This window comes from Urtica dioica, chromosome 3 (assembly GCF_054948205.1).
Source record: "Urtica dioica subsp. dioica isolate 48M chromosome 3, U.dioica_male_clone48M_v1_H2, whole genome shotgun sequence".
NCBI lineage: Eukaryota > Viridiplantae > Streptophyta > Magnoliopsida > Rosales > Urticaceae > Urtica > Urtica dioica.
Genome location: NC_142758.1, coordinates 4,998,902 through 5,016,552, shown reverse-complemented (window position 1 = coordinate 5,016,552; position 17,651 = coordinate 4,998,902). Strand labels below are relative to the sequence as shown.

Here is a 17,651-nt window from a genome sequence, read left to right as displayed (position 1 = left end):
GACAAATTCTTTTTACAAAAATTTAAGATGTATTTGTTAGAGATGATGAAAAAGTTTGACTCTCTCGTTATGATGGTACATCCAATCCAAAAATCGCGATGGGCCGAGCTCAGCTTAAAGAGGATGAACAAGAGGTAGGCTACTGCTAACTGTTTGCTGAAAACCTGTATATGGGGCTACTCTTGAGTAGTTCTCAAAACTAGAGCAAGGATCCATTGATAGCTTTAGACAGTTATCAGCGGCTTTCCATAAACATTATTCGATGTTTGTGAAAGAAGAATCCACCATGGCAGACCTTTGGAACACGTCATCAGAATCCGAATCCATAAGTGATTTCACGGGTAGCTTCTAAGGCATCATAGCTAAAATATCAAGCATCGATAACGATTCCGCCATGACTGCCCTGAAAAACAGACTCTGGCATGACTCGAGATTTCATGAAGAAATGAACGTTAACCGTCCCCTAAACATCGAAGACGTGATTTATCGAGCTTCCAAATTTGTCAAGGTGGAGGAAGAAATGAGCTTGTTGGCCAAAAACTATGATGCAAGTAAGAAATCTGAGGTCGGCTAAGCGAGAACTTGGACCCAAAACGGAGGGAACGACTTCAAGAAGGGTGGCAGACAAAGTGAAACCTCGCACTTAAAGAAACAGAACGCCTTCCTGGTTTCGCATTCAGCGTAAGCGACGAGGGTAAAGACGAGTGTGGTCACAGAAAGAAATGGACCTGAGACCCCGATGCGTACTGTGACTTTCATAAGAGCAACAGTCACGCGACGATCAATTAGAGACCATGCGGAAAGTTCTCCCACAAAAATAAACGAAGGGTAAGCTGAAGGACGTCGACATTGAGACTTTCTCCCCAGAAGAAGAACTTCATATTTTGGGATAGAAGAAATCCCTCTCCAGATAGAGGAAGACCGGAAAAGGAGAACCCATCATCTCCGCAAGCCCAAGCCAAGCAAAGGATCGACTTCATCATCGGTGGATTGAAATCTTGCAAAGAATCAATCAATTTGATCAAGGCGCTACAGTGGCAGCTAAAGAATGGACCCCGCCAGGCTAACCTCGGGAGTGACACGTCAATCACTTTCTTGGAAAGCGAAGTGAGGAGTACGGTTTGACCATATGACGAAGCACAAATAATAACATTAGACGTGTCAAACTGTGAGGTAGCAAGATTCTTGATCTATAATGACAGTTCGTTCGATGTTATTTTTAGGAGTACCATGAAAATTATGAACATCAATGAAGTCGCGATCGAAAAAGAATCAACCGATCTAACCGGATTCAACGGCGCAACAACTTGTTCCCTAGGAATGATCTAGTTGCCCGTCCAGGCCAAGGGCGTAAACAAGATTGTTGAATTTGTTGTCCTTGACTTCCATTCTCTGTTAAACATCATATTAGGAAGGCCATGGATGCATGGTATGAAGGCCGTACCCTTGACCTATCATCAGTGCATTCGCTTTCCGACACCGGGTGGAATCTGAGAAATTAGAGGAAGTCGAGAGACCGCTAGGATTTTCTACATGAGTAGTTACAAGATGAAGGCCAAAATAACAAACGAGGGTCAATAGAAATTAATGACCATTGGGTCGACCGCAAAAGAAGACAAACTCGGAGATGAAAAGGTTGAACACCTAGAAAAACAAGATTCTTCCAGTGTCCTGATGATAGTGCTGGTACAGCTTGACGGAACCGACCCCCAAAAATGCGTCGAGATAGGTGTGTAGCTCAAAGGTAGCATTCGGCGAGAATTGATCTGCTTCTTGAAAAGGAACAAATTTATTTTTCGCTTGGATTACTGAAGATATGCCGAGAATTAGTATCAACGTTGCGTCTCACCAATTTAATGTCGATCCTAGCGTTAAACTCGTAAAACAAAAAAGACGTAAGCTCGGCCCCGAGCGAGCCAAAGTGGAGTGTGCACCGACTACACTTCTCGCTGGTGGCTTCATTCGCGAGGTGAAATACCTGGAGTGGTTAGCAAACACCGTCGTAGTTAATAAAATAAAATGAAAAGTGGAGACTTCACTCACCTTAACAAAGCTTGTCCGAAAGATAGTTTCACATTGCCTCAAATCGATCAACTCGTTGAGGCGACATCGGGACATAATATCCTATCGTTCATGGATGCTTTTTCAGGAGAAAACTGCATTCATAACAGATCTCGGGGGATTCACTGTTACAACGTAATGCCTTTTGGACTAAAAAAACTCAAGCGTAACCTACAATAACTCGTTAAGGAAATGTTCGTGGAAAAAAATAGCAAAACTATGGCGGTTTCCATCGACGACATGTTAGTAAAATCTCTACGAGATACGAAGCACATGTATCTTTTGGAAGAACATTTCGAGATACTCAATAAGTATCATATGAAAGTGAATACATCAAAATGCTCGTTTGGAGTATCCTCCAAAAAAATTCCTCGGTTACTTTTTAACCCAAAGAGAAATCGAGGCCAACCCAGACCAGCTGCGTACCCTATGTGAGTTACCATCCCTGATAAATAGACGGGAAGTACAAAGACTTAACGATAGGATAGCCGCGCTTAGTCAATTCATCTCTCGCTTGACCGACAAATGTCTTCCATTCTATTAACTTCTAAAAGCAAATAAGAAGTCTGAATGGAATGAAAAATGCGAGCAAGCCTTCCAAGAGCTAAAGAACTACATGCAACGCCGTCAATATGCACGAAACCCATCGAGAGAGAGCCCCTCTTCCTCTACATCACCGTTTTTTAAGTGGGATGTTAGTTTGAAAGGAACACCGGTACCAGCGACCTATATATCTTTTACCTAAGCAGATCGCTCGTTGATGCACAGACCCATAATCCCGCCATGAAAAAGTTAGCATTGACAGTGGTCATGACAGCTCATAAGTTATGACCTTACTTCCAATATCATGCCATAATCGTGATGACCATACAGCCACTCAGAACATTCTTACATAACCTAAACCAGTCGGGTAGACTGACGAAGTGGGCCGGAGAACTTAGCGAGCACGATATCGAATATTGGACTAGGACATGCGCCAAATCTCAAGTTTTGGCCGACTTCCAGTCGAACTCCATAAAGACGAACTTGGACTTTAAAAATAGATAGAGCCTCCTTCAAGGAAGATGGCGAAATAATGGAACAGTCCTTAGACTCAACTTCGTCGTCTCAAAGAAAGAAGATATTGAAGATTTATTGACATTTATAAAATTTATTGACAAAGATGTCAAAAATCTTCAAACGAATTTCCAGATTCTTCAGATGAAAAAAAAATCTTCAAAGGGCTCTATGAGAACGAAAGTGAACGTTGTGAGGATTCAGCAACGAGAGAGAGAGAGAGAGAGAGAGAGAGAGAGAGAGAGAGTATTAAGAATGTAAATGTACAAAATAAGTAATCATACTTTTGGATTAAAATAGATTTATTATATCTTGGTCTAAAACTATTGAGATGGTCATACTTGTGGTATAATCCCATATACATTTGTAAGCAAGTATTAAATTTCATAATTATTTTGGCCATGCATATAAAATTATATACATAAATATGTTATATATACATATGTATGTCCAAATATTTATTGAAATATCAATAATTTCGGTGTGTTAAATTTTAGCTATCTTATGCTTTAAGTTATTTTCTCATTAGCTATTTTGCAAATCAAATTTTTGTTGAGGACTATTTCGTATATATTTTTCGAATGGGTATTAATAATTTAAGTAATTTTAAACCAGATAGAGGATATGTTCTTCGAAGCTAACTGACTATATTTTATAGAACTGTTTGATAGACTTACATAATTACTTTACCTGGTTATATTCATTTAAAAATAAAGACACAGTTTAAAATTCTTAAAAAAATATAGAAAACAATTTAGTAACTTAAAGAGATAAAGGCACGGAATTAAATCAGATATCGGAAAAATTTACTCCTCTTATTATTAGCTATAAGCCTCCTCGTGGCCGTAGAAGATCTCGCAGTATCTAAAATACGTATCCACAAAGACTTTTAAACCATATATACTTAAACTTCATAACAAGTTACAAAGAAAGGGATCGAAAGACTAGAAGAAGAAAAAACTAAAACAAAAGACCAGCCAAAAAAATAAATAAATAAACTGAGAAAGTCTGGTCCAGCGACAAAGAAACATGGAGCAAAACCCTAGGAGAGAGAGCGACAGCGACGACGATGGCGGCCGTACGAACGAAAGAGCCACGTCAGCATGGCCGGAGGAGGCAGTGCCTAAGTGGACGGAGCAGATAACTGTGAGAGCGATAGCAACAAGTGTGGCTCTGAGCGTTCTGTTCAGCTTCATAGTGTGCAAGCTCAACCTAACCACCGGAGTGGTTCCGTCTCTTAACGTCGCTGCTGGGCTCATCGGCTTCGCGCTGCTAAAGGGATACACGGAATTGCTCGCCAAGGCCGGTCTGTTGAGACAGCCCTTCACACGCCAAGAGAACACCGTTGTCCAGACCTGCGTCGTTGCTTCCTCTGGAATAGCTTTTAGCAGTACATCTTCTTCTTCTTCTTCTTCTTCTTCTTCTTCTTTTTTCTTTTTTTCCCTAGTTGCGAGTGAAAGCTAAGTCCAACTTAAAAACTATTTAAGGAAAAAAAAAAGATGGAGATGTTGCTATGTGATAAATTCCTTTGATATTAATTAGCTTAGAATAAAAAAGGAAAAAAAGAAAAGAAACTAGCGAAGTGAAAACCGAGGAGCGTGTTAGCTTGTTAGTTTTATGATCATTCATTACGTACGTCTTTTTCTGTACATACAATGGCCAATCGCTAATATATTTATATTACGTATAAAATTAAATAGGTGGTACTGCGAGCTATCTGCTGGGAATGAGTCCAATGATAGCCGGTCAAGGAGAGGAAGGTTTCAGTCCGATGAACGTGAAGACGCTTTCACTTGGCTGGATGATTGGCTTTCTCTTCCTCGTCAGCTTCGTTGGCCTGTTCTCTATTGTCCCTATAAGGAAGGTATAAATCAACATTCAACTTCATAATTAATTTAAATACTTCAAATTTACATATTTTTGACTTTTTTTTTTCTATCCATAACAGATGATGATTATGAAGTTCAAGTTAACATACCCAAGTGGAACTGCAACTGCGTACCTTATCAACAGTTTTCACACACCCAAAGGAGCTAGACTGGCTAAGTAAACACACATATAAACTTCTTTTTATATTTTATTTTTCTCTCTATATTCACATGGACTATATTAGCCTAATTCAGACTTTGATTGAATAAATAATATCGTAATTTATTATTAGCGTTGAAATATGAAAGTTGTCATACATTTTTTAATAGAAAGGAAAGCGTAAGCATGAACTATTTTTGTTCCTTTAATTTATTAATTTATTTATAACATTCCGAGACCTATAAATGTGTGTGTGTGTGTGTGTGTGTTTCAGAAAGCAAGTCTCAGTCTTGTTGAAGGCGTTTTGTTTCAGCTTTGGTTCTGCGTTTTTCCAGTGGTTTTTCGCCGCCGCGGACGGTTGTGGATTTTCCAACTTTCCAACATTCGGTCTCGAAGCCTTGGCACAGAGGTATAATATACGCATACCTATATAATGAATTAGAGACATGATATAACATTATGTGTATACAACAATCACAGGTTCTACTTTGATTTCTCAATGACATATGTTGGAGTGGGAATGATATGCCCGTACATGGTGAATATATCTCTGCTTCTCGGGGCGGTGATTTCGTGGGGAATCATGTGGCCTTTGATTGAGCAAAAGAAAGGTGACTGGTACAGCGCTGACGTATCTCCAACCAGCCTTCGTGGCATCCAAGGTTACAGGGTAAACAACACAACACAAGTCCCAGCTATATTATTAACATAAAATTAAGAAAATAGTTAATTTAACGTTTGAAAATACTAAATAATTAACGTTTGGTAAACTTTAACTAAATAACCACCTTCATAGTGAAAATGACTACTTAAAACTTACCAAACGTTAACTATTTAATTAGCAATGTCAGACGTTTAAATTGATTATTTTCATAATGAAACTCATTATTAATTAATTATATCCATGGAGTAAAGTTTAAAAAAAAATTAAAAAAAAGAACTAACAAATACACCACCACCGTTGTGTTGGCTAGGTTTTCATCTCCATAGCCATGATCTTGGGTGACGGACTATTCCACGTGCTGTACCTACTGTTCAAGACAGCCCGTAGCCTGATGACCAAAGTGAAGTCTCCGTCTCCGTCTCAGTCTCCATCAGACTCATCATCTTCTCCTTCGGACGACGAAGAGCGTCTCCGCGGGGAGTACTTCCTGAAGGAGGAGATCCCGGGGTGGGGGGCGGTGGTGGGGTACGTGTCGCTGGCGGTGGTGTCGACGGTGATGGTGCCGCGGATAATCCCTCAGCTGGCGTGGCACCACGTGATGGTGGTCTACGTGGCGGCCCCCGTGCTGGCCTTCTGCAACGCCTACGGCTGCGGCCTCACCGACTGGTCGCTCGCCTCCAATTACGGGAAGCTGGCCATCGTCGTCTTTGCCGCATGGGCGGGCCCCGACGGCGGCGGAGTCGTGGCCGGCCTCGCCGCCTGCGGCGTCGCCATGAGCATCGTCTCCACCGCCTCCGACCTCATGCAGGATTTCAAGACCGGGTACCTGACTCTGGCCTCGCCGCGGGCCATGTTCGTCGGGCAAGCCGTGGGGACCGCGCTGGGCTGCGTCGTCTCGCCCCTCGTCTTCTGGTTCTTCTACAAGGCTTACCCGGTGGGCCAGCCCGGCGGGTCCTACCCCGCCCCGTACGCGACGCTCTACCGGGCCATCGCGCTCCTCGGCGCACAAGGCCTCTCGTCCCTCCCCAAGAACTGCCTCGCCCTCTCCGCGGCCTTCTTCGGCCTCGCCGTCCTCCTCAACGCGGCCCGCGAGCTCCTCCTCTGGCTCGAGCCCCGCCCCGGCCGTGGGCTCCACCGCTTCGTCCCGAGCCCCGTGTGCCTCGCCATCCCGTTCTACCTCGGAGGCTTCTTCGCCGTCGACATGTGCTTCGGGAGCCTCATCCTCTTTGCGTGGAGACGGGGTGATCCGCGCAGGGCCCGGGACTTGGCCCCCGCCGTGGCGTCCGGCCTCATCTGCGGCGACTCTCTCTGGGGCGTGCCCGCAGCCCTACTCTCTCTCGCCGGACTCAAACCTCCCATCTGCATGAAGTTCCTCTCTGCGGCCGTGAACAGAAAAGTCGACGCCTTCCTGGGCTGATCCCAATCAACCGCTTTCAACCATTCATATCAAAAGCCAGGCTGATATAAGCTATAAAACCAAAAAATTTAACCTAGTATGTATATCTATATTTTTACTACCGTATTAGGTCCAAGGGTCCAATGCCCCTCAACTTTTAAAAATTGCAATTTTACACTAAATTGTTTTTATAAACTTTAATAATTTTAGCCCAAATTTATATAGCTTTTCAGATTTGTCCTCGCTCATTGGAATTTCTAACTTCGTCACTAATCGTATTGCCATTCATATATCAATTAATTGAGTGACTCTCTTGTAACGATATACCTACACACTTTATGAGGTAAAAATCATGTGATTGTTTTTAGTTTATTAATGGTAATTTTTTATTGGACGGTCAAGTTAACTAAAATTAACTTAGAAGTAGGTTTTAGCCAATTGTAGCAAATAAAGAATAATGCGAACTTTTTTTTAAAAGAGTCTGGTGGATATATAGTCATATGAAACGATTTTATAAATTTTTGGTAAATAATCACTTACACCGTTGTAAATACCCACTGAAACTTTTTACCTCATATATGAATAATTGCTGGGTATTTACGTACTCTCAACAGTGTAAATAAATGCTAGTGACTATTTACCAAAAATTTACGAAATGTTGGCTAACTAGCAATTCTTCTACTTTTGGTAGCTTAATTAGTTAATTATTATTTTTCAATTAGAAATTAATCAAGGAATTGTTAATAACTGTTATTATGAAAATTGGTTAATAAAAAAAATGAGTGCGCTCAACTTCCTCCCAACTCAAGCTAAAATTAGTTTTTTAGAGTATAGTTAAAAGCTGATGTTTGATGACCTGCTCACATATTTGGTCAAGTGAAGACTAAAAACATTTAGTAAGAAACAAAAAGGAGATATTAACACCAATAATTATATTTGGTGTGCATTTATTAAAAACATTTAGCAAGAAACAAAAAAGAGATATTGACACCAATAATTCTATTTGGTGTGCATTTATCAGCGAATATAACTCTACAATGTTCCGAATAGTATCTTATTTGAGATTTTGTGGAGACCAGGTGACAAATCATAACATGCGGGAAAAGACGTTAATTACTTTTCACGCGTCAAACGTAACCTTGTAACAACAATATCGCGTTCGAGGATTGGTACGCTCAAAAAAAAAAAAAAAAGGGTAAATAATTAATTACCCTATATCTACCTTGTTGACAAATGTATTCATTATCTACTATAAATACATGTAGAAAGATGATTGAAAAATTTCATCCTGATTACATTCACTCTTATATAATATATATATATATATATATATATATATATATATATATATATATATCTCAAATCTCTTTGCCTACAATTATTAGTGTTTAAGAACCAAAAAAATACCCTAGAATAGTTATGGAAGAGAGATAGAGAGAGAGAGAGATATATATGGATTGTAACACTGTATTTTAACTACACTTTCGAAACCCAAAATGGGATTTGCAACAGAACATTAAAAAATTGTAAAAAATAACATTTAATAAATTGTGCTTATTTATCTTGACTAATCAATTGATACCTGGACAAAGACGAAGATAAGAAAGGAAAAGCAATATTGGCATATCGGATCCCTATTATTTTCATAGTATTTGTTATATCATACTGCATATTCATTACAGAGTATTTGACTAAATTTTCTTATGTGTTGTGTAAAACATTTAAATTTTCATATTATGTTATGTAAACATTACAAAAATGGAAGTTAAGTTTAATAGGCTATTTTAACGGTTTTTATATATTGAATAAGTCGTGTAATATGCTTAATTTTATTATTATTAAAATATATCAGTAATATGATTAATTTATTAGTATTTAAATGAATCAAATAATTCAATTAAGTTTGATAGCTATTTTAAAGTTTTTATATATTGATTAAGTTGTAACAATGTAATATGCTTAATTTAATATTATTAAAATATATCGGATATATGCTTAATTTTATTAGTGCACGCATTTGCTTGCATAGCATATATAGCAAAATGTTAAAAGAAAATAAATGTCTTTAATATCTGGTCAAAAAAGAACAGCGGGAAGAAACGCTTAAGGGCGAAATCATAAGTGTTATCTTTGGACTCCTATCTTCAAAACGGGGGGTCCAAATCTTATTATCAAGTCTTGTTACGCTACGACATCGCAAGCAGATCAACGCTGCTCCTCATTGTTTATATCTCTGATTACTTGCCTCTTTCTGGTAAGCTTCTTCACTGTATACTCGCATTCATCAACATTAATACAATTACCCAATCAATCATTAGTTATCATAAAAAAAAACATAGCAGAGGAAATGATTTTGTTATAAATATCCAAGTCTGTTTGCAGATAATATCGGAACAGTTGGTGCTCAACATCTTTTATTGTACTCGCTTGGCTTGTAAACATTCATTAACACTCCCATTTGTATTATTAGATGACATGTCTTACTCCTGATCTGCCCCACATAACCTTTCTTTTTTTAGTAATTAATAAATACTTTTTTTAATCACTAAGATCTACGCATAGTATGATCATAAAGTTGTTTGCCTCTGTCTTCAATAAACTTCCTCAATTGTGCTCTTGTTGAAACAAAGAAACCCAATTTTCTTCTCTTCTTCCACTATGCTTCTTTACCATGGTTCTGGTTCTTCTAATTTTGTCACTAAAGTTTCCCGTCAAGTTCTTTTTTTTTTTTTTTTTTCCTTCTGAAAATCCATCACTCCGCCTCCCGTGTTCAACTCGTTCCTGGGACAAACCTCTATAAACTTTGGGTTCCTCTGAGACTACAAATTTCGACCGTTAGCCAATTCCGACATTATTCATATCACCAATCACGCAGGTTTAGGGGAGGTCCCAATTTCTCTTTTAACTTTTTCATGAAGTCCAAAGTGTGTTTGATCAGTCAAACGCTACTATCTACATGCTTATCCGAGAAGCTGAGAACCACAAAAAAGGATAGTCTCCTCCAAATTAGCTTCCTCACCTGACTCAATGGTCGTTCGTTTTCTTCTTTTGTAATTAAAGCCCCATAATATCTCTGCCCTCATTTATCATGAGACCCAAGTCACAGACGATAAAGAATCGACAATAGACAATTTTTACATGCTAACCATATCGACACAAGACCTGGTCGATATTAAATTTAACAGCCAGAAAGGAAGTCATATTAAAAGTAATTGATAAGTGAAACTAAAGATAACTCATAGTCATTTATACAGATCAATATTCGAGCTAAATTTAGGTTTATTTTTATATTTTTTTATTTATACAGAGATAATGGCTGTAGAATTACTCGCTGGAGCTTTTCTTTCATCCTCTCTCAAGTTTCTGTTTACTAGGATTGGTTCTGAAGAAACTATGTCATACTTGCGGGGAAAATCAAAGAGGGGTGATATGGATAAGCTAGTTGTAAAGCTGAAGAATGTGTTGAACATTGTGATGGCAGTGATTGAAGACGCTGAGCAGAAACAGAGAAAAAGCAAGAGCGTGGAAGTTTGGCTTAACATGCTTCAACAAGCTGTTTTTGATGCTGAAGATCTGTTTGATTTCATTGAAACTAAAGCCATGAAGTTGAGAGAGAAGTCTGAGTCGAGCATTGGAACGAGTAAGAAGCGTCATTTCCTTAAGAGAAAGTTGCAGAATGTTTTTTCGCCGTCCGAAAAGGGAGATCTAGAAAGCGATGTGAAGGAGCTTCTCGAGCGGTTTGAGAATATTGCTAGCCAAAGTGAACTTCTTGGTCTAGTAAAGGGTGCTAATCAGGAAAAGGTAACTTTTAGGTTGCCTTCTACATCTCTTGTTGACGACTATGAAGTATACGGAAGAGATTATGATAAAACAGAAGTGATTAAGTTCTTGTTGTCCGATGACGAGACCAATGACGAGACAAGCTTGATTACAATTGTGGGAATGGGAGGCCTCGGAAAAACTACCCTTGCTCAAACAACTTTTAATGACAAGAAAGTTAATGAGCATTTTGAGTTAAAGGCTTGGGTGTGTGTCTCTGAAGAATTTGATGTTTGTAGAGTGACCAAAACAGTACTTGAGAAAGTAACTTCAAGTTCATGTGATGTTTCAGAGCTAGATTCCTTGCAAGTGAAACTGAAAGAGAGCTTGTTAGGAAAGAAGTTCTTGATTGTTTTGGATGATGTGTGGCATGAGAAACCCGCTGAGTTGGATACTCTGTGTTTTCCGTTCAAGTATGGTGCTCAAGGAAGCAAGATAATCGTGACAACTCGAAGCGCAAAAGTTGCGTCAAGTATGCGCTCCGCTCAGACCCATCAAATTCAAAAATTATCAGAAGATTCTTCGTGGAAATTATTTGCAAAGCAAGCATCCGGTAGAGACGGGGAAGATTTTGGCTCAAATCAAGAGTTGGAAAGTATTGGCCGAGAAATTGTGAAGAAATGCGATGGGTTGCCATTAGCTTTGAAGACGCTCGGTGGGCTTTTGCGCTCTATACTTGATGTTGGCGAATGGAGAAGAATTCTCGAGAGTGATTTCTGGGATTTAAGAGAAGATGAGAGTGATATTCTTCCAGCTTTAAAGTTGAGCTATCATTATCTCCCATCACAGCTGAAACGATGCTTTGCTTTTTGCTCGATATTTCCCTCCGACTATGAATTCAAAAAAGAGGAACTGATTTTATTGTGGATGGCTGAGAATCTTTTGGAGTGCCCTAATCGAAATAGAAGAATTGAAGATGTGGGCGAGGATTACTTTAATGGTTTAGTTTCTAGATCGTTTTTTCAGCGAGTTGACTCCGAAAAGCCCATTTTTGTGATGCATGATTTGATCCATTACTTAGCAAGATCTGTATCGGCAGCGTACTGTTTACACATGGAAGATGAAATGCCGAGTAAAACCAACAAGAAGGAACTACGCCATCTTGGATATATTTTAAGAGAAGTAGACCCGTACAAGAGATTCAGTGATGTATTGCAAGCAAAGCATCTGCGCACTTTTCTATCACTACATACAAGATATGTACATCATGTAATATCTATGAAAGCAATAACCGACTTGTTATTAAAGTTGAGGCGTCTGAGAGTTCTTTCTCTAAGTTGGTATGCTAATGTCGATCACTTGCCTGATTCAATCGGTGATCTAACACATCTTCGCTACCTAGACCTTTCTTGTATGGAGAGGTTGACCTCGCTGCCTGAATCGGTGTGCAGTCTATTCAACTTACAAACGTTGAAGTTGAGTTATTGTCGTTGTCTCAAGAATCTGCCCAAGGACACGCATCGTCTACTCAACTTGAGACACCTCGATCTTCGAGTCTGCTACAATCTGGAGCTTCCAGCGCGGTTAAGTGACTTGAAGAATCTTCAAACTTTGGGTGGCTTCAATGTGGGGAAAGACAATTGTGTAGGGATTGGATTTTTAAGGGAACTTTCTCATCTTCGAGGAGAGCTTCATCTTAGCAACTTGGAAAATGTTGGAACTGTGAAGAATGATACGAAGGTGTTGGATCAGAGTCGGCTTGGCTCACTATCGTTGGAATGGAGTGATGATAATAACACTAATACAGAACACGCAAGGAATGTGCTTGAGCGGCTAAAACCAAACAGAACCTTAGAGGAGCTAGATATCGGTGGTTATCCAGGTACAACATTCCCAAACTGGCTTGGGTTCAACTCATTGGACAACATCGCCTCTCTAACACTTTCAAGGTGTACGAATTGCACATCCTTACCACCATTGGGGCAGCTTCCATCGCTCAAACACCTTGAGATCTCATATTTTTCTGCATTGGTTGATGTGGGTCCTGAATTTATTTACGGCAATGGTTCTTGTGTCGTAAAGCCATTTCAATCACTCAAAACCCTAAGCTTCAAAAAGATGAGGAATTGGGAAAGATGGTTCCAAGATGATTCTGGAGCTTTTGCAAAGCTGATTAAACTTGTCATAGACGATTGTTGCAGCTTCACTGGGGTTTTGCCAGAATTTCTTCCATCTTTAGAAAAGCTTGGAATTTCAGGCTGTCCAAAGCTTGCTTTTTCTCTCCCCAAAATTCCACTTGTCCATAAGTTGAATGTATGTGGCTGTAAAGATATGATGCAATTTGAATCATCTATTGAAGGGTTGAAGCAAATGGAGTATTGTACAGAGATAGAGCTCGGTCATTGTCAGATACAAATACCTATCAGATGCCTACCCACCAATCTCACAAAGCTAGCGATAAGAGAATGTGAAGGAATAGAGTTCAACTGCCGTCACATGTCCCTCGAATTCCTAGGAATACGGAGTTGTGATTCCTTGAAATTCTTACCCATGGAATTCTTTCCAAAGCTCAGGCGACTCTCAATTCGTGAATTAGGGAACCTAGAATCGCTATCAACGTCTGATGGCCAGAGCCTAACATCTCTGACTTCTCTGGATATCTATGGATGCAAGAAGCTGAAGTCATTGCCTGAGAAAATGTTCAGCCTCCTCACTTCTTTGAAGCAACTCGAAATCAATAATTGTCCGGAGATAGAGTGGCTTCCCGAAGAAGATGGTATTCACTCTAGTTTGACCGAGCTCACGATAAGGAATTCCGACAAGCTCTTGTCCTCGCTCATTAAGAATTCTGGTCTGAAAAGGCTCCCGAATCTGGCCACACTTGATATTGAAGGCAGCAATGAAGACATTGAGTCGTTTCCAGAGGATGGGCTGCTTCCCATGAGTATAACCAAGCTTTGTATCTCCAGATTTCCAAGTCTGAATTCGCTGGACAAAGTCGGGCTTCGGCGGCTAACCTCTTTGGAAGTGCTGAGATTACGAGGGTTGCCTAAGCTGAAGTCATTCCCAGGAGAAGACATGTCTGTGTCTCTAAAAGCTTTGTTCATACACAACTGCAGCGACTTCCAGAGAATCTCCAGAGAAGGCCTTCCAACCTCTCTCGAAACTTTGAGCATCAGAGACTGCAACACCTTCGGCATAATTCTGGACAAAGCCCTTCCTGGCTCTCTAAAATCTCTGGGAATCTACTGCTGTGATGAGTTTCAGAGAATAGAAGAAGAAGGACTTCCATCATCTCTCGTTGAGTTGCGGATCTACCACTGCCCAAATTTGACGACAATTCCGACCAAACATTTCCCACAATCTCTTCTACACTTGCGAGTACATAACTGCCCTTTGCTGGCCCAAAAGTGTAAGCCGAAAAAAGGAGAGTACTGGCGCTACATTGCACACGTCACCTATATTAGAATCGACGACGACGTCTTTGTTTCAGGTACTTTCTTTTAGTATTAGTAGTATTCATATTTTATATAACAGAATTGTATACTTAAAAAGAAAAGGGGTAACATCATCATTGTTTGGTTGTGATACTTTGTAGTGGTTGCGGAGCTTATTTCCTTTATCAAGTTAGTACATCTATTTATTATTACTTTTTTTTTTAAGAAAGAAACATCTCTTTATTATTTATTCGTGTTTTGTTATAGCGTAGCGTAGTTTTTTTTTTTTTATATTAAAAATGAATGAAACTCATATATACACTTGCGAATATATTGTTCAGCCTACAATTTAAATACTATATAAGGTGATTAGTTACTTAATTGAAGTAGTATGTAACTCCATGGTAATTAAAGTTTGACTTGTAAATGATCCAATCAGTAAATGATTGAAACTTTGTTCAAATTCTACTTAGATGCAATCCAGTGGATATTTTAATATAAAACGTTTGAAATTGTCGTAGAGTCAACGTTTGCTAAATTTTAGTAAATAACCACCGACAATTATTTACACCGTTAAAATTACGTAAATACCCACCAAACTTCCCACCTCAAATATGAATAATTATTGGGTATTTTACATATTTTCAGGGGTATAATATTTTATGGGTGGTTATTTACCAAACATTTACGAAACGTTGGCTAGTTAACATTTTTTCTACTTTTGGTGGTTTAGTTACCTAATTATTTGTTTTATTATTCTATTTAATTTCATCGATGAAATGATATATCTATAGGAAGCTTGTAGTTTATACGGACAATATATCAATCATAGGGAATGAGCTAACGCCCAATTTCCCTAAATGCAGATGATTAGTGTAAGCACTCATTTCCTTCTCCAAACTCAAATCAATCTTGAAGACAAAGGGACAGAGCTTTAATCAGAGGCAATCCTCTAACTACAAGAAAATGTACACTGAGATTTACTTTAAGCGATCCGATCACTTTAAGCGATCAAGGTTGTTTTCTTATAACTATTTACTTTAAGCAATCTGATAACAAGCCTTGGAACCTGAACGGGATGAAAGAAAGCACAAATAAACGTATGCTTTATGGTTTTTTCCCACTTGTAGCGAATTTTAGATGTACTTGTGTGTTTTTTATTTATTTATCGATAATCGGGTATAGGGAGTCGGGGTGGCGTGTACGACTAGCGCTCGCTCTGGTTTCCCTTTACCAGTGTCTGTTTTTTTTAAAGGCACTTAAAGCAATCAAGTTCATTTTATTTTGTGAGCAAAAAAAAGTTCATTTTATTTAGACTTGCGTTCTTTTCATACTCTTCGAGTTGCTTTGTTTGGATGTGTATGTTGTGAAATGGTCAACTTCGGGCTAGTAAAAGAAAAGAGTTATTAAGCTAAATTAGTGATGCACTAATCTAATAAAAGTTCATACAACTAGTTTTTTCTTTGCACGTGGACCTTGCCACTTATTCCGTAAAATAATTGACGCTGATACACTAAATGAATAAAAATGAATTATCGTTTTACCCATTTCAACCAAGTTAAAGAAAACCAAGCTGCATCTGATCACCCAAAAGACCAAATGCATAACATTCCTCAAGAATGTCAAGAACAAATACACCTTAAAAGAAAACTGTGAAATACATCATTGACTTTATTTGTTCAGTTATTGCCGAGACGTTGCTTCGAACTACGACTGAAAATAAGCGACAAGAAACGCAAATACATCATTGACTCTTTTTACTAAAAAAACATGTCAACTTCGATTGAAGAAAACTAATGAAACGAGTTATTAGCATTTAGCAGACAAAAAAACTCAACATCAAAATCTTTTACTTACGCGATACAAGAGCCCAATCTTTTTGGGTCAACAATCTTTTCATAAACCCAGAAATGCAGTATTGAAACAAAGTCTTATAGCACAAACTAAACAGGTTTCCAGTCATAAAAAGCTTTATATACAGCTCCAACAGTAATTTCCATATACAATTTTGTACTTTACGCTTACTAATTCTCATCCAAGTAGGTTGAGGCTATCAGACTTGCTATGCATTGCCCTGGAAAAGAATTTTGCAGATGAAAGTTGTACAAACACTATTAATTAATAATCCTATTCAAATGAAATGGTAGAAGACAATATTAGACTTTGTGAATAAAGCTGAGAACTGTGTGGATGATGTGAACTTAAAAATCAGTTTAAAAAATTAATCCATTTATTTTAATTTTTGTTAAAAAGCTTTATCAATAATGCCAATTAGATTTAGTCTATCGCTATTAATATTAAAATTATTTACGTGTGGTCAATAATTATGGCGTGTGGTCAATAATTATGGTATAATATCGTACTGAGTGAAGATATATTAGTCATAGGAAAATATAGATTATGAGTCGCATCCCTAGATATGCGACATGGCAAGAGTTTCTGAAATTAAGAATAATATGTTTTGATAGGTTAGAGTTTAAAAATTCTAATTGTTAGCTTGCAAAGAGAAAAAAAAATTCTTCAAATTTTCTGAGAACTATTTAGATATATATTAGGAGCTACCTTATTTAAATTAGTTTTATGTCAACTTATAAAAATGTGTTTATTCTTTTTATTATGAATGTTTTGAAATGAGATATGATTCAGAGATTTGTTAAATATTCAACCTTTTATAAATTTTAAATAAATAATCACTATGGTAATGTGACATTGTTTGGACGTTTATATAACATTTTTTATGTCATTAAAGTTTAACAGTTATTTATAATTATTAACAAATATTTATAATTATTAAAGTATTTTTGGTTTTGTTAATCAAATCCCGTAAATATTTACTTAAAATTTATTAAAAATTGGTTATATGGAAAGATGAATTTTCATATAACTATGAGAGTATATATATATATATATATATATATATATATATATATATATATATATATATATATATATATATTATTCCTATTCATATTTGTTTCTTAGTATTAGTTGGTTGTTTAAGAAAATATTTGGTGTTCTAACAAATTCCACCATTTAATGAAACTTTTGTGTGAAAATGCTTTATCACATTATGGTTGCAAAATTAAAACGAAAGATGCATGCAAAAGAGGAAACGCACGAATTTTATCACGGGGTTCCATGATACTTAGATCATCTCCAACCCAAAAATCAAATTTTGTATAATTTTATACTAAATTTGATACAGCTACAGTGTTTACACTCCAACACACAACACCAAATCCTACCCAAA

At 37.9% G+C, this 17,651-nt stretch overlaps 2 protein-coding genes across 3 annotated transcripts; both read left to right on the top strand.

Annotated features, from left to right (window-relative positions):
• Positions 1-4,233: 4,233 nt before the first annotated feature.
• On the top strand, positions 4,234-7,226 carry LOC149402191 (putative metal-nicotianamine transporter YSL7). The gene is made up of 6 exons (XM_089609739.1): positions 4,234-4,507; positions 4,818-4,981; positions 5,066-5,163; positions 5,420-5,554; positions 5,626-5,815; positions 6,120-7,226. The coding sequence occupies exons 2-6, from the start codon at positions 4,844-4,846 to the stop codon at positions 7,224-7,226; spliced, it is 1,668 nt and encodes a 555-aa protein (XP_089465865.1). The 5' UTR covers positions 4,234-4,507; positions 4,818-4,843.
• Positions 7,227-9,301: 2,075 nt separating this feature from the next.
• On the top strand, positions 9,302-15,688 carry LOC149402190 (putative disease resistance RPP13-like protein 1). Of its 2 annotated transcripts, XM_089609545.1 has the most exons (3): positions 9,302-9,459; positions 10,513-14,457; positions 15,268-15,688. In XM_089609545.1, exons 2-3 carry the CDS (start codon positions 10,518-10,520, stop codon positions 15,273-15,275), a joined length of 3,948 nt encoding a protein of 1,315 aa, XP_089465671.1. In that variant the 5' UTR covers positions 9,302-9,459; positions 10,513-10,517; the 3' UTR covers positions 15,276-15,688. The 2 variants fall into 2 exon arrangements, with proteins under 2 accessions (XP_089465671.1, XP_089465672.1); XM_089609546.1 differs by lacking the exon at positions 9,302-9,459 and having other exon boundaries at positions 9,986-14,457.
• Positions 15,689-17,651: the final 1,963 nt, after the last annotated feature.

Excerpts from the sequence above, each read along its gene's own strand:
- LOC149402190 (XM_089609545.1), top strand. The coding sequence starts at position 10,518 with ATGGCTGTAGAATTACTCGCTGGAGCTTTTCTTTCATCCTCTCTCAAG.
- LOC149402191 (XM_089609739.1), top strand. The coding sequence starts at position 4,844 with ATGAGTCCAATGATAGCCGGTCAAGGAGAGGAAGGTTTCAGTCCGATG. Across the intron at positions 4,982-5,065 it reads CTATTGTCCCTATAAGGAAG|ATGATGATTATGAAGTTCAA; the intron begins GTATAAATCAAC and ends TATCCATAACAG. Across the intron at positions 5,164-5,419 it reads AAAGGAGCTAGACTGGCTAA|AAAGCAAGTCTCAGTCTTGT; the intron begins GTAAACACACAT and ends TGTGTGTTTCAG.